Below are 16721 nucleotides of genomic sequence, written 5' to 3'. Positions count from 1 at the left end.
CCAGCTCCCTACTGCTGTGGCTCTGTGTGCAACCAACCACTAGAACAAGGTGACGCGCCTCGGCTGTCTGGAGTCCCACAGCCTCTGCCAAAAAGCTGCCAAGAACTCAACTGTGAGACCCTCCTCCTGCCAATGACGTGCTGCAGCGGGGTGGGCCTCTCTGTGCTGCAAGTATATGACGTCCAAGCCGAACAGTGTACTGAAAGAAAGGGACTCCTGGGCGGTCTGCAGAAGAGAATGGGTCCCTCCATAGCCACTCACCAGGATCCCACTGTACTCGTGCCAGTGGACAGCACTCCCAAGCCCATAGCCTTCAATGTCCTGTCTCAAGAGCTGTTGGGTCAGGGTCTATGACGCAAGTCCTCCCACAGATGCCCACAACTCGGATCCTCTGGAAACAACACTCTGCTACCTGCGGGGCCTCTACTGCAACTCTCTGTAATCGTCCCCCACCCTCAAGCTCGAAGAACAGGGCTGGGACAATCTCTGAGCAAGCCCTGACTGAAATGAGAACCTCCAGTCGTGTGAAGGCTCCCATCCACCGGGGTGCTTCTGGCTCGAGAGGCGTGAGCCAATCAGCTGGAACTGACTCTGAGATGTCCTGACACATGCTCTGAACCCCTCTCATGCCCTGTAGCTGGACAACCTGCACCTCCTCTGACAAACCTGTGAACTCTAGCCAGTCACCTAGAGAGCGCGCTGGACCTGCTGCCATGGGACCCCAAGAAACATGAGGCCTACTCCCAACCAAGTGGCCTCTCTGAGTGCTAACCATGGGGTTCCAGACGAGGGGCTGCCGTAGGCGCTCCTCCGTGCACGTCGGCTGTCGCTGCTCTAGGCCACGCCGCAATAGCTCCCAAGACCGAAGCAAACTCACAGCGAATCGGTCCTCCAGTCTCCTGCTCAAACCAACTCAGCGCAACTCTGAAAAGATCCATCTGGTCGAAGGTTGCCAAGCGCCTCCTGTCTGAGGCACCCTGGCACGAAGCCTCTGCAACAAGAACTCCTTCCAGGGCTCCTCGCCTGGAAGAAGTCCTCTGACGACGAACTTCCCAAGAAGGGCTCTGCTCTGCTGTGCTGGATCAATGATCCCAAGCCCTCCCTCAGAACAAGAAAGTGTGATGACCGACCAAGCCACCTTGGCTCGGGCAATCTGAGTGTCGCGACCAGACCAAAGGAAGTTCCTGATCAGCCTCTCTACCTGGCTGATGCAAGAACTCGAGAAGATCCAGCAAGAAGTGATGTACCACATAGTCGCCAACAACACCTGGTTGGCAACTACTACTCTACCAGCCAGCGAAAGTCGTGCTGAGCTCCAATGTAACAGCTTTCTCCTGATGGACAGGAGAAGAGGAGCAATCTGCTGCTCGGGGGACAAATCCAAACCAACCTGACAACCCAAGTACCGAACTGCAGTCCCTGGAGGAATCCACCTGAAACCCTCTCCTGGCATCCAATCTGGCACAGGAGCACTACCAACTGAGAAAGCCACTGTCTTTCTCCAGTTGATCAGTGCGCCCGATGCACAGCAGAAGGTCTCCAAAGCCTGCCCACATCTGTGTAAATTGGCCTCCTGGCCCTCTAAGTACAAGGCTGAGTCGTCGGTAAACTCAGCGTCCAGAAGCTCATCTCCCCGTATAGGGAGTGCTAAGCCCCTCAAACCAACCTACTGTGACACCAAAAATCTGCTCATCGCCTCCGCATAGAACAGAAAGAGAAAGGGGGCAAGAGGACAACCCTGTCTGACCGATCGTGTGAGCATGAAGCGCTCACCTCTACCTCCTGCCATAAGCACCTGACTGTGGGCCTGTCTGTACAAAGCTGACACCCCTCTGATCCAAGCCTCTGAGAAGCCCATCCTGCGTAGCGTGCCCTCTAGAAAGTCCCAGTCAACTCTGTCGTATGACTTCTCAAAATCGAGAAGAAGAATCACAAGGTCCTCCCCACGGAGCCGTGCAAGGGCAAAAGCCTCCCAAAAAGTGAAGATGTTGTCAAGGATACTGCGTTCCTTGACAAAACCTGTCTGAGTCCCATGTATAAGGCTCTCCAAAAGTGGCTGAATCCTCAAACTCAGAGCCTTGGCAAGAATTTTGTAGGCTGAGTTGAGAATGGTGATGGGACGCCACTGTCGAATCTCATCCAAGGAGCCACCCTCCTTTGGAATGAGGTAAATCAGGCCCTCACTCATGCTATCCGGCATCACTTCTGTGTGCAGAATGTACTGAAAGGCACTACAAAGATCTGGGCCAAGCAGGTCCCAGTACTCCAAGAAGAAGTTGAAAGGCAGCCCATCCTCACCTGGACAGCTACCACGAGGGAGGGCCCTAAGAGCCGTGTGCAGCTCCTCAAGCTGAAGAGGTAACTCAAGCCTCTGCCGCATCTCCTCAGTCACAAGACAAGGCATCTGTGCCCAAACCTGCTCCCTGCATGCATCCTGTCTCTCTGACTCGGGCTCAGCCGACAGTAGCTCACGGTAAAAGTCAGTAGCAACTGCACGCATATCCTCTGGCTCGCAAACAACTGACCCATCGGGTCTCCTCAACTGATTGACCTTGGCATGCGAGTGCCGAGGTCCCACTGTCTCAAAAAAAACACCTGTCACTCTATCACCCACCTGAGTCCACTGAGATGCCTGTCGGTGGAAGGCAAACTCATGGCGCCTCTCCTCTGTGCAAGCAAGCTCCTGTCGAGCCTGCTGTAGCTGCTCCTCCAACCATGGACTGTCTGGATGCTGCTCCTGCATCCTCTGTAGTGAAGCAATGCCTCGTCTAAGACGCTGCTCCTCTCTCGCTGCAGCCCGTCGAGCCAAAGACTCCTGGAGAAAGAAGTGGCTGAGCTGAGCTAGGCCTGAGGCCACTCTGTCTGCAGGTGGAGCCTGGCTGTCCATGCCCTCTGTCCATAGAGCCTCGACCCTCTCTCTGAGTGTTGAGTCCAGCAAGACCCGCTCTGGGATGCGAAGCATCGTGCTCCCACTCCTTTGCCTGTCTGCCACTGTGAGGATCACTGGTGCATGGTCCGAGAAGGATGTCCCTGCCAGGATGCCCATTGATCCCCCCAAGTCACTGAAGTGGTCACTAGTGTAGAAGCGATCTATGATTCACTCCTCCCACTCTGCGGTCCGATCTAGAGAAGGCAAGACTCTCTGGAGGCCTCACAAAGCCAGAATGCTGCCATGTATCCGAGACCCTCAACGTCATACAAAACCTCTCCCAAGCTACTAACTCGACTCCATGCAAAGTAGCATGGCTGCCTCCGATTCTGTCAGAAGGGTCCTCCAACATGTTGAAGTCCCCTCCTACACACCACTGGTCAACCTGTGGCAAAGACTCAACAATCTGTGACCAAAACTCTGCACGAGCACTCGCCACATTGGGCGCATAGATGTTCAGGAAACCCACAAGGCTACCCTGAACCTGCATAGTAATCCACTGAGCCCTGCCTGGTACAATAATCCCTCTGCCCACAATGGCCTGCTGTAATGAGTCCGCAATAGTCATACATACCCCACCTTGGATGCCTCCAGGTCCAAAAGCAGCTGACCAAAAGGTACCATAGCGTCCACGCAAAACCTGACCACATCGCCGAATGCGGCTCTCAGACAAATGGTGCTCCTGAAGCATAAGGAGATCGATCTCTCCTCCCACAAGGCATCACTGAAGCTCCTGACGCAATCGGCCCTGCTGTCGCTGAAACTGGGGCCCACCGAGTCCCTGCACGTTCCACGAGACGATCCTCATGGGGAGCGAGAGAGAACAGATGCTGCCGCAGCAGCAAGACGAGCTATCTTTGAAGCAGGCTTGGATGGGGAGTAATCCGCATCCGAGCGTCCTCTAGATAGGCGAGACTGCAGTGAGTGCCTGGTCCAAGCCCAAGTAGAGCGAGCCGTGCGTAAAGCAACCTCCTCTGTCCACGAGTCCTCATGAATGAATACATAGCAAGGCAAACACTGCGTATCAGCAAAAAAGTACACCACAATGTGTCTACATCCTGCTGAATCTAGGGATGTCACTGCAAACTTGGCCAGTGGCCACAAAGTCTGCAACAGATCTGTAACGCCAAGTTCTCCCATGTGGTGAGAGAACTCGAGAACCTATGTATGCAACCATCCCACCACTGAGTCGAGGGACCACTCTGTCTCAGTCCTGCCACAGAGGGGGAAGGAGAAACCAACTGCTGCGTCCAAGGCCTCTGTCCCCCTAGCGGCGAGGAACAAAGCGTGGACTCTGAAGCAGGCAGCCTCGTGGTCTGCTGCGGAATCGCCAAGAAAACGAGTAAACCCGTAATCGAAGAAATCCCAGCGGCGTCGGAGGTCAAAGCTCGTCAAACCACGAGGGATAGCTGCAAGAGGAGATGTCTGAATCTGCAGTGGGGGCCGCATGAAGGGCTGACCCTCTCTCGCTAGGCGACTCGTGGCGAAGGCGCTGCCAAGAGATCTCCTGGCCGCCGGCAAGGGTCCAGTCTCCTGAGCTGACTGTGGTACTGAAGCAGGAGGGGGAGAAGGGGCTGGGGGGGGGGCGGGGGAGAGGAGAAGCGGGGTGGGGCGGCAGAGACATGGGGGGGGCGAGGTGGGGAGTGAGCGGTGGCAGAGGGCGGGGGAGGGCATGAGGAGGAGGAGGGGAGATCGGAAGGCGGAGCGGCTGGCGAGGGTGAAGCGGAGGTGGAGGCTGGCGTAGGGGGCTCCTCCTGCTCAAGAGGACCAAAGCGGTTCCCCGTGGGAACCCACTGCTGCTGAGTAGGCACCTGGGGGCCACTCTGAGTGCCAGGTTGTCGCTGTGGCCCCTGGCGTCGATGGCCATGGGCCTGCTGCCACCCCTCCTCCGCTGGAGCCCCAGGCTCGGAGGGTGGCGCTGAATCTGTGCTCTGTCGCTGGCTGTGGCTACGGCCCAGCCTTGGCAGGCTGGGGCTGAGGCTGGGGGCTGAGGCTGGGGTGCGGGTCGTGGTCTCCTCCGTGGACAGGCCTTCGCTAGGTGGCCCATCTGTCTGCAAATGAAACACTGGTTCGGGAGACCCGAGTACTCCACACTCTGTCTAAGCCAACCCCCACTCACCCGAGGCAGAAGGATGACCTTCGGAAGCGTGTGGGTATCTCTGACCAAAACTCGAACTGAAGGGATGCCAGCCGCCTTGGCAGCTACTGATGCTGCCGTACGAGGTGTCTCCAGGACAGTTCCGATGGCGGAGCCAATCCTGGAGAGAAGTGGAAGGTACTCCCTCCATAAACCCGGAAAGTAGACTGAGATGGGGATGTCCGCCTCCTCTACTAGCACATCCGAAGCCGGGTCAAAACCATGTCGCCACTGTCGAAAGTGGGCGCGTGCTGCTCGGATGGCCAATGGACTCATAGCTATGACCTTGGAGGCCATCTCGGAAGTCTCGAACTCAATCTGGTAGTACCCCCGTCCGAGAATCTGGACATCTAAGATCTTGCCCACCTCTGCGAGGAGGCGGGCCTGGAGAAGGTCTCGCAGCTCTCCTCTGCTGGGACGAGTGCCGAGAACCTTGCAGATGACAGAAGTCGCCTGCAAGCGTTCTACCTCTGTGGCAAGGCTCGCTTGCTCTGCCGGTGTAAGAGCAAGTCGAATGGTGGGCTCAGCGGGGTAGGGCGAGGGGGCTTCAGGCGAGTCCCTCTGAGGTGGAGCTGGAGCCTCCATCTGTGTCTACTGCTGAGTCGAAGAAGCGGGCGGTGAAGAAAATCTGCGAACGAGTACGCCAAGCACTTGTCTGAAGAGAAAGCGCTGCCAAGCCAGGTGCAGAAGACCTTCGGGAGCAAAGAGGACGGGGGGGGTGGGGGGACGGCGAGGGCGAAGTGGGCAGCCGGGTAATGTGCGAGTGCACAAGCGGCAGCGAGCGGGGGGATGGGGTGGGGAAGGCAACGCAAGAGGAGGGCAGCGGGCAGCCTTTGGGGCAGCACGAAAACAGGGGGGGGCAACGGGCGGGCAGCAGCGCGCAGGGGCAACGGTTTTGGGGGGGGGGGGGGGAGAGGTTAGCGCGCAGGGGCAGTGCAGGGGCAGCGAGTGGGGGGGGGGGGGGGGGGGGGGGGGGGGAGGGTAGCGATGGCGCAACAAGGGGGGGGCGAGCAGCAGTAGCAAGCTCAAACTTCGTTTTCTGAACTCATTGCCTGGACCTTTTTAGGTTATTTGAGGGGGGGGGAGTGACGAGATAGTCGTTGAGTAGATTCATACCGCAAATCGTCGGTCTAAGGGGAGTGCTTAGCGGCGATGTCGTCGTGTCCTTGTAACATGCATATGTGAGCATTTGTGATGTGCCAACCACTAAATATATTCCTAATTGGGTAAAATTCCCTAGGTATGTAATTTGAGTGCATCGAGATACCCATTCAAGATCAGCGCGCTCTAGATGTGATGGCTAATTTTGCTACGCCAGAATATCACGAGCTTTGATCTTGAAGAAGAAAACTGATTGTCCCTCGGAATGACCCTCTAAAGTTTTTAGCTAACTTGAATTGTTTTGCAGATATACTGTAATCGCGAACGATTACTCTTCTTTCGAGAAGAGGGATGTCACAAATTGTTGATGTATCAAGCAATTGAAGACCCGTTAGGTGGGGTTTCCCAGACCCAACCCTAGCTGACCTGTAGATCCCAGTCAAGGGGCCTAAACAGACGTAGTAGATGCAGGAGTCCTCACCAACTTACAGGTCCTCGTCGAGTGGGGCCAACAACTTAAATAAAGTGTTACCAACCTATGGGACCCCACCGGATGGGGCCCAAGTGACCCAAAGACAATAAAAGAAGGCAGCTCACACAGTCACGAACGGCTGATGATGTGGCAGGCCTGTACGGATGCCCCCACGATTTGTGCTGACATGTTGATGTGGCATTGTACGGGCCGCTACGATTTGCACTGCAGTTGATGACGTGGCAAGTGCACGGACAGTCCGTGATTTGCGTTGGGTTGCTTTTTGGTCATATGCTTTTGGACCAGAAGCTTTTGAAATTTATGCTTTGTAAATTGCTTTTAGAGGGCCAAGGGCATGTAAATATGTGCCATGGGCTCATTCTCAAGCACGTTTCCGCGTGGAATTATGAAGGACGGAGTACCGGCATACTGAGTTCAAGCAATATAAAAAAATACCAAAAGGGGCGACAGGGTTTGGGGCCAGTGCTCTCTCTCGGGGTGGAACTCGACCACTACCCATCTCGTGTGGTGCATATCTTTCAGTTTAGTTGTTATTTGAAGTGCATAAAGTTGTTCAGTCCGTTATTTTCCGTTGACACATGGTGCTCTCCCGTTACATCACCCATCCGATGTGACGCATCAGAAGCGTCCATTCTTGATGGCAAAGCAAATATTCCCGTTAACAATACTCCCGCCAGCGTTTGGGGTCGGAACTATGCCACGCCCCGTCTTGTGTGTCGTGCATCTCTTTTCAGTATTAATTGAAGTGCTTAAAGTTGTTCAATTTGTTCTTTTCTGTTGGCGCGTGAGCCCGTCCCCATTACAATGTGCAAAGAAATCCTCTCTCTCTCTCTCTCTCTCTCTCTCTCTCTCTCTCTCTCTCTCTCTCTCTCTCTCTCTCTCTCTCTGTGCGCGCTCCTGTCTTCACTTCTTCGACTTTGGCTTGGCAAGCAAAGCCTGGTGCGGCCAAAGCCACATCAATCTGTGGTCCATCTCCTTAGGCTTCACTTTAACGCATGATACAACCTCCCCATTGTCTCTTTATTTCCCATGCTCTCACGCTCTGCAAAGCTCTGAAAACTCGTCCTCTTACTGAATTTTCAGAATTTCAAAGACAATTTCAACAGCGGTCTTTGATTTCTTTCCCTCTCTCTCTCCCCCCCTGCAACTCTAGATGTTTCTCCTCTGTCTTCCTCTTTGGTTGGACATTGTGAAGATTTGTGCCATAGTTCTCCACAAGTGAAGCAATTTCCTTGCTTAAACAATTCAAACTTCTGCTCCGCAAACTTTTTTGGCTACCCAAACTTGTTCTTGATGAAGATCTTCTCTCTCTCTGAATCCTGATGTTTGCGTTGACTTCTCTACCTCAAAAGTAAGCTTTCCGGTGAGCAAGCGCACCAATCCTGAGTATGTGTCCATCATCGCCTCTACATCAAAAGCCTTTTACTTAGGGCAAAACCTCTTTATCTCAAGAGACAGCCCACAGCAATCCTTCTCCATCGGCTCATCCAAGGCTACTAGACAAAAGGAAACTATACTAGAAGTTATGCATCCCAAAGTTGTAGGTTTGCAAAGCAGTTAAAAAGAATCACATAGTTAAAAAATAAATGCACAAGGCAAATGCATCAAAGCAAAAAAAAAGCATTTACAATATTTCAATTGGCCACACTTGTACCATAACTTTGACTGTTGCGTACAAAAATGCATACCTGTCAAACATGTGTTGTAGAACACACCAATCCAAGCTCCACTCCAGCGTTTTTGTTAGCAGAAGACGTCGTTCATTACTTGCTCTATCATGAGATGCAACAGGACCCAATCCTGGCACCCACACAGGTAGAGGGACTGCAAAGACGCCTTTGTTCACCATACCAATTAGATAATTGTCCCTTCGCATGATTCGCATGACCACATCATGAGCAGAGAGCTCACGCACAACACAAAGGCATTGATGCTCCTGAAACTTCACAATCTTGTCCAAAAGAGCTGACCATGACAAGGTTTGCAGCTCCCTGTTGCTAATCTGCAATCTGTAACATTCCCCAAAATTCAAAATTCACTTTTCGCAAATTATTACAAAAGAAACAAACATATAGTACTCACCGATGATGATAGAAGTTCCGAACCTTCAAAACTTCTCTCAGCTGCACTAAGAAACGGAGAAAACAGAAGCCCCAATACAAAGAAAAGAGTATCAAATATGTCACAACGATACCCTTTGAGAAGGTGAGCGGATCAAGAGGGTGTTCCTTAATAGCCTCCTTCAAAAGATCACAAGGTTCAACTGCATGAACACCACAAGTGTGAAGCACCTGCCAATCGACTATTAATAAGAAGAATCCTGAGAAGCATATCGTGAATCCCAAACTGAGAAGCTCGATGACCCATTGAATGACAATGCACCAAAGACCCTTTCCACAATAGTATTTATACAGCCTTTCAAAAAAAGCATCCAAGTCTGTGATAACTTCAGGCTTTGAGCTTTCTCCTTGAAGTAGGTTCCGGGGGCTTAACTGCTCTTCACCACTAGGCAGCCTGTGATAGTCAGAAAGTTCCACCTCAATGCCGCGTCTTCCCAAACCTGCAGAGGCTTGATTATGCAACATAATCCATGGCCTATTTGAAGCCCTGTTTTCATCATGTCGTAAACGATTCCACTCGCTGTACATCTTCTTGACCTAACCCTGCATACAATTCCATCATTCTTCCAAGTGGAAGAATTCAGATCATGATGAAACTTCCTCTGCTACAAGCAATCGGCAGTGATGATGCAGGTAACCCAATCACTGTGGTTCAAACACTTGTTGAAGGGATTCCTTCTGGAAGCGCGACTATTTAGCGTTTAGAGAGCGAAGGAAAATACTATGTTCATGGAATCTGAAGCTGCCAGAGTCGATGACGTACCAAAGTCGAGTGAACGAAGGCGTCAGAACAAAACCCTAGATGGGTCATGGAAAAGAGAAAACTGCAGGCAGCAGCCTCTACATGGGCAATGTCTGTAGCACTGCAGACATGGAAGTACCTTAATGAAACACGCAAATTGCAGTTTAATTACTTGGGGAGAAGAGCACGCCAAATAATAATGATCGTCATCATAGGAATGTAATTAGGCAGTGGTCACGCGAGGCACAATACCTGTTACTTTTGTGATCACTATGGCTCATCCATGGTCACACGAGCACTATGTGGAAGGCAAGTAGAATTATGCAGCCCCTCTTGCAACTATGCCGATTTCGGCACAATTACAAGAGTAGAGGTTTGTAACTCATCTAATGCAGGCGACTCTCGAAGAAAAGAGCGTTCTCTCTCTAGATTCTTTCTCCTCTCTACCTGTTAGCAAAGGTAATAATCCTATAAAGAGCTATAGCTCATTGCCACAAGCCTTCATGGATAAATATGTGCCTGTGAGACCATGACCACGACTCAGTTACGTGGTTTCAATGTGAAAGAGGCTTAGTTGCCTCAATTATTGGAACGGATAATTATGCCTAATATTCATTGATGTCATCTTGGCCACCTTCCTTGAATGAATTATTCGACTAATCTCAAAGACAAAACCAAAAACCCAAATGGCTTTCACCACGCTTAAACGCTCCACCTTACCCACACTTCAAAAGGACGAAAGAGAGATCCATATCTTGCACCCTCTATATGTACATAGCTGGCTTAAAAGATTGTTAATGCTAACATGTAAGCTGCAACAAAATTTTGGAGGAATAGATTGTCACCATCATTGAACGTAATCATCATAAGAGATTCATAACATAAATCACATAACCCTAAGTAGAAACTTAAAGAGAAAGAGAGAAAGCGAGAGAGAGAGAGAGAGAGAGAGAGAGAGAGACGAAATATTGAGGGTTGGAATGGCCGACCTTGCCACAAGGCTTTTTGTATTACTAAGCTTTCAATAAAGCCAAATACAATCATGATACATCAACTTGCCCATAAAGTGGCCTTTGATGGCCTTATTTGATTAAGTCAAAAATTTCAGCTTTCTTATATTAGAAACATAGACTCATAAAGTCCTCTCTTGTCATCTTCTTCCTTTTTGGGCATCTCTTCTTTCTCCTGTGGAAGCATCACAAAAACACACAAAACTCTTCAAGAAAAAATGTGCATGCTTTTTTTTAGAAGATTGTGACTCATAGAGTTTCAGGCATAGACTTACAAAGTGCCACATATGGTTCATGCATGACAAATAACGTCTTCATCGTCTTCTCCAAGATTGGTGAGCAAAGATGCTACTGCAAAAACTAGTTTACATTCTTAGAACATGAAAGTGATACCATAGATGCTCAAAGAGAGGCATAGTGAAGCATTACAGCTATGGAGATCTTTGTTTGGGGGGGGGGGGGAGAGAGAGAGAGGAGTGAGTCTTTCGAGAGGGAGAAACCTTGCTCTTCATGTTGAAGTTAGTCTCTTCTGCAACAATCCTTTCTCGCTCCTCTCTTGAAAAAGTGTTGAACATGTGTAATGGAAATGGCCTATGAACTTTGAGAATAGCGGAATAGGAGAATTAAAGAGAGCATTTTTGTGAGACTCCTTTGAGAACATAGAGATTGAACTTAATTGATGGTAGCAACATAATCATAGTACTTAATTAACTTGGCATGAACAATACTTTTGCAAGAGAGAGAGTTTAGAGAACTTGACAACAACTGAGGACCGGATTTATGTGGAGCCGGTCCGCCCTCCAATAGGATTTTGTATTATAAATTCTCCCATCAAGAGAGACTGGTACAATACAATCTTTGTGTTCCTTGTGACCTAGGTGATGCAATGCAGATGGACAGCTTCATACATCACGAGCATAACATAGACTTTGTAAAAAGCATTAACTATCCCAGCCTTACTCCCAAGGCCTAAAGAACCTTCAAAGGTGGAGAGTGCTAGTAGGATATGAGGGTAGGAAAGAGGAAGAAGAAACATTCATAGGAGAAAGAAGTAGTTCCTCGCTTATCATCCTCTTCTTGCTAGCATACATAATAGCACAATAATAAAGATGGAGAAGATGGCAAGCTTAAGCATTGAAGCATGGCTCTTAGTTGGATTTGCATACCATAGCCAAGAGTGTTGGTGTAGGCTCTCAACTTCTCTACTAGCTTGGAGAAGGAGATGGAGCTCTTGCATTTGCACCTCACGCAATGAGAGAGAGTGTGTATGTGTGGGAGAGTATACCCCCCAAGATAGTACCCTTCTTACTCTGGTCAACCCCCTCTTCTAGCACTATCTGGCATTTGATTGGACCTCCTCAAGCTTGGCCAATCACAGGCCTAATGCATAACAAGGAACAAGGGTAGCCCTGGGACAAGTGTCCCCTTTGAGAGAGAGGACTTAAAAAATACAAAAACAATTAATTAAATTAATTAGTTTATCATTGGGCCCCTTGGGAGGCCAACCAATAGGCTTTAGGCACACCATGAGAACAACATGAAGAGGAGCTTAACAAGTGTCCTATTTGCTTTCTTTGTACCAAGCTTGGCTTGTGTGAGGGTGTGTGTGTGTTCTCTCTCTAGCCCCTACAATTAGGGCTCGCCCCCTCATGAGTAGGGATTATGCTGACTTTGTGAAACATCTTCTCCTCAAGCACCTTAGTCATGGAGCACATTAGCACCTTAGTCATTAAGCACCTCAAACACCTTAGTCAACAACCACGACAAGCACCTCAAGCTTAGGCCAGGTTCCCACCTCAAGCTCAACCCTAGCTTACCTAAGGTCAAAGGACTTTTAACACTAACCATTGGAGGTCTTTGATGAAGCTAACCCTAAGGTATTTAAGCTCCATTAGCTAGCCTTTCTCTTTGGCAAATCATGTCTCGTTTAGACCCCTTTACTATTGGCCCCGTGTTGAGATAGACTCGTAAGCACTTGTCTATATTCTAACCCTTATTCCTGTCTATTCTCCCACATTAAATAATCAATTTAATATGAGAAAATTATTTGGATTAGTTAGATATTAGATTTTATGACATTACCTCTCTCTTGAAATCATAGTTTTCCTCGACTATGAGATAGAAGAGATAAAGCCTTAGTCATTAGTCAATGTTTCTTAGTGGATAGAGGATCCCTTTTTACCCTTCGACATCTTTCCAAGATGGATGACTAATCCATTTGGTGCTTGGGAGACATAGTTGCTGCAAGCATGAGTGCTCTTTAGTCCATTTCATTCTCCCAAAGTAGAGTACAAATTCTACTTGGTGTTTCGTCATCACAAACATGATTCTAAGAATGCATACTATTTAAATTTGTGCACAAGAAAAAAAGGAATTAGTCTTATAAGACAAAAACATTGGTCATTTAAAAGAAATTTGTACATTTTCTTACTCTAATGTAGCATTGTAAGCATTGACAAGGTTCATACTATCCTTAAGCTGTATTCCTTGCATCCATCTAGCATCTTCAAAAGGATAATTTTTGAACTAAATAAGATACCTCCGGATAATCTTACCATGTTGTAGTACCTTGTCTTCATGCCGATAGCTTCCATTTGCATCACCTCTTCTTGGTCTTCAATTTTTGGAGGGTCTTCAATAATTGGTTCACTTGGTGGCTCTCCTTTGTAGGGCATAAGTAGGCTCACATGAAAAGCATTGTGTATGAACCAATGGTTGAGCAACTCGAGTTGATAAGCCGTCTTATTGATTGGCTTCAAAATCTGGAAAGACCATAGTATCTTTTTGTTAGTTTAGCATAATACTTTTGATGGCCTGTAGGATTTTTGCCCGTCGTGTGCCTCAATCAAGCCTTGGGAAACTTAAATAATACCCATTCATTTTCTTTAAAAGTTAAGGCCCTTCTGTTTTTGTCAGCCATAGATTTTTGCCTTTGTTGAGAGATGGATATAGCCTCCTTAATCTTTTGAAAAGATTCTTGTAGGTCACAGCTATACTCATTGGAAACGAAGATCTTCCCATGTACTTTAAGTAGCAAGGGACTTTTAGGTCTTCCCTGAATGATTCAAAAGGTGCTTTTCCTATAGAAGTATAGACAATATTATTGTATGCATATTCTACAAGAGATAAGTACTTTTCCCATTGTGAGCGTTGATATACTTCCGTAACATAAGTCTTTAGTAGATCAAGTATCATAAGATTTGGACATCTCACTTTGGCCATCCGTTTGTGGGTGATAGGCCAAAGAGAAATTCAATCTTGTACCTAGATTTTCAAAGAGACCTTTCCAAAAATTACTGGTCATTCTAAGATCTCTATCTGACACAATGGATGTTGGCAATCCATGGTGTTTGAAAATCTGAGATATGAAGAGAGTTGCCATTTGGTATGCCTTAATAGTCTTTTTGATAGGAATAAAGTGTGCTTGCTTGCTATTGACTATTGTCTATATTCCTGTATTCCCATGGATAGAATTGGGTAATCCAAAGATAAAATCCATGGATATACTCTCCCATGGTGAATTAAGAATTGGCAATGGTTGGAGTAATCCAGGTTGCTTCTCTCTATCATACTTAGTCTTTTGGCATACCACACATTTTGAAACATACTCTTGTATGTTCACTTTCATGGTAGGCCAATAGAAATGCGTCTCTACTCCTCAAAGAGTAGGTTGAATACCTCTATGCCCTGCATGGGGAGGAGCATGATTCATACATGACTTTCTCCGAAGGGAGTGGGTGGAGAAGATAACCATCCTGCAAGGTGAATGGTTCCGCTTTCTTTCCCAAAAAGTCAGGGTCAGTAGCATACTCATCTATCATAGAAGATAGATCATTGTGGATTGCTATAGACACCACATTAGCTTTTGGTCGTCATGAAATGCTGAAAACGAACCAAAAAAAAAACATCAAAATCGCCACAAAATGTAATATCTTGATTTGGTACTTCACTCACATGTATTGCCCATGGTACTAGAGCCCTAGAGGTTCCTAGTGTAGGTGCTTTTTCTTGAAAAGCAAAAAGCCCAAGGCATACAAAATAAGCACACACACCAAAATTGAATCAATGTAAAAAAACTTTTGGGGGTCAAACAAAAGGGAATGAATCAGGCGATGATTCCATGATCAATTCCTTTTATCGTAGCTTAACTACAAGGTCTTCTAGGTATAGCCTCTAGTCATCATTCAAACATGAAATACTTTGCTTTCGCGATTAAACAACTTAATTGACCAGAGAAATTGAAAAGCTTGTCCATGGTAATAATAGCTGACCTCTATTGCCTTTCGATCATTAAATTAGCGACCCCATACTCGTTTATCTTTTGACCTTTACAACTGCTTATGCGTTTGATTATATTACGTTTAATGTTACTGCTAACAAATTGTTTAATATTTTGTTACCAATCAATTTATGTGCCTACAACTGCATATGCTTTTTAATTGTATATGAGAATGCAATTATTGTGCCAATTTTGGTTGATTTTGCAGTGACTGAAGAAGGCTAAGGACATTTATCTCAGATGCTCTTCCACCTCGACAAACGAGCTTCATCTCAATAGCTTCCGAGGACGGAATCTACATTAGGAAGGGGGGACATCATATTATTTATTTGGCAGAGTCATGGACCAGGCTTGTTGGTCCAATAGGTGTGTAGGTGATGGTCGATGAAAGGCGCACCACTTATCCTATTTCTATAATATTAGTGCAACAATCGGCCATTGTGGGCGTACATGTGTGAATGGGTCAAACTCTTATATAAGGTCCATTTGACCTAAAAATCCTCGTTCTTGGAGGTGTAAGCTAAGAAGTGCTCTTGCCCCATCTCTGTCTCTTTCTCCTTCGTATGCTCATGTGTGTACGTGTGTGTGTGTGTGTGTGTGTATGCTTGAGAGAGAGAGAGAGAGAGAGCGAGAGAGAGAGAGAGAGAGAGAGAGAGAGAGAGAGAGAGAGAGCGATTGAGCATTGCGGCGGCATCGGCGGTAGAGCACGGCATCCGCGGTAGCTCCTTCTTCTTCGCAGCACGGGATCCTTCACGACGGAAGCATTGGGAGGTGAGTGACACACCATTGTTCTTTGAGCTTGCTAGGACTCTCTAGTTGTGTGTTTGCAGCCTTTTGAGGCTCGCGCACAGTGCACATGCAAGTCCTCAGCCTTCAACACATACGTTAAACCATACAGCCCCTTGGGAGGCCAACCAATAGGCTTTAGGCACACCATGAGGGCAACATGAAGAGGAGCTTGACAAGTGTCCTATTTGCTTTCTTTGTACCAAGCTTGGCATGTGTGAGGGTGTGTGTGTGTGTTCTCTCTCTAGCCCCTACAATTAGGGCTCGTCCCCTCATGAGTAGGGATTATGTTGACTTTGTGGAACACCTTCTCCTCAAGCACCTTAGCCATGGAGCACCTTAGTCATTAAGCACCTCAATCACATCAAGCACCTTAGTCAGCAAGCATGACAAGCACCTCAAGCTTGGGTCGGGTTCCCAAGCTCAACCCTATTATTGTTGCCACTGACTATGTGACAAAGTGGACGGAAGCCAGGGCGACACGCAAGGTTGATGCAAGGTCAACTGCCAAGTTTCTCTTTGAGAACATTATTACGCGATTTGGTTGTCCCTTTGAGATTGTGAGTGACAATGGTACTCATTTTATAAATGGAGTGATAAAAGAACTCACTACTAGCTTCATGATAGCTCACCATAAGTCCACACCTTATTATCCACAAGCAAATGGCCAAGCCGAGCGTACCACCAAGACCTTAATTTCTATCTTGACCAAAACGGTGGAAGCTCATCGCACAGATTGGGATTTGAAGCTGACATCAGCTCTATGGGCTTATCGTACTTCTTACAAAGTGGCTATTAATTGTACACCATTCAAAATGGTATATGGCAAATAAGCATTTATGCCATGGGAGTTCGTAATTCCTAGTCTACGTATAGATTCACAAGAAGGTTGGGATGGTAACCCTTTAGTTGAGCATTTATGTATCCTTGAGAGGTTAGATGAGAAAGGCAATTGGCTGTGCAAAATGCACTTGTGGAGAAACAAAGGAGAAAGAAATGGACCGTCATCTAAAGAACAAAGATATCAATGTTGGGGATAAAGTTCTTATGCATGGAGTGTGTAACGAGAAGAAAAGTTGAAATATGCGAGAAAAGGACCCTATGGAGTATGTAAAGTCACCCAC

At 47.6% G+C, this 16721-nt stretch overlaps 1 protein-coding gene across 1 annotated transcript in view; it reads right to left on the bottom strand.

Annotated features, from left to right (window-relative positions):
• The window catches only part of LOC147456451 (autophagy-related protein 9-like), a 70103-nt gene extending 60385 nt beyond the window's left edge, over positions 1-9718 (bottom strand). The window contains exons 1-2 of the mRNA XM_086514908.1: positions 8743-9718; positions 8349-8669 (exon numbers count right to left, since the gene is read on the bottom strand). Of these exons, the coding sequence (XP_086371034.1) occupies positions 8349-8669; positions 8743-9308 (887 nt within the window). The 5' untranslated portion in view covers positions 9309-9718. The remainder of the gene's footprint in view (positions 1-8348; positions 8670-8742) is intronic.
• Between the last annotated feature and the right edge of the window lie 7003 nt (positions 9719-16721).

Source organism: Adiantum capillus-veneris, chromosome 6 (genome assembly GCF_014529385.1).
Source record: "Adiantum capillus-veneris isolate H3 chromosome 6, ASM1452938v2, whole genome shotgun sequence".
Lineage (NCBI taxonomy): Eukaryota > Viridiplantae > Streptophyta > Polypodiopsida > Polypodiales > Pteridaceae > Adiantum > Adiantum capillus-veneris.
Note: the sequence above shows the minus strand (reverse complement) of the source record. Positions and strands in the feature narration are given on the sequence as shown.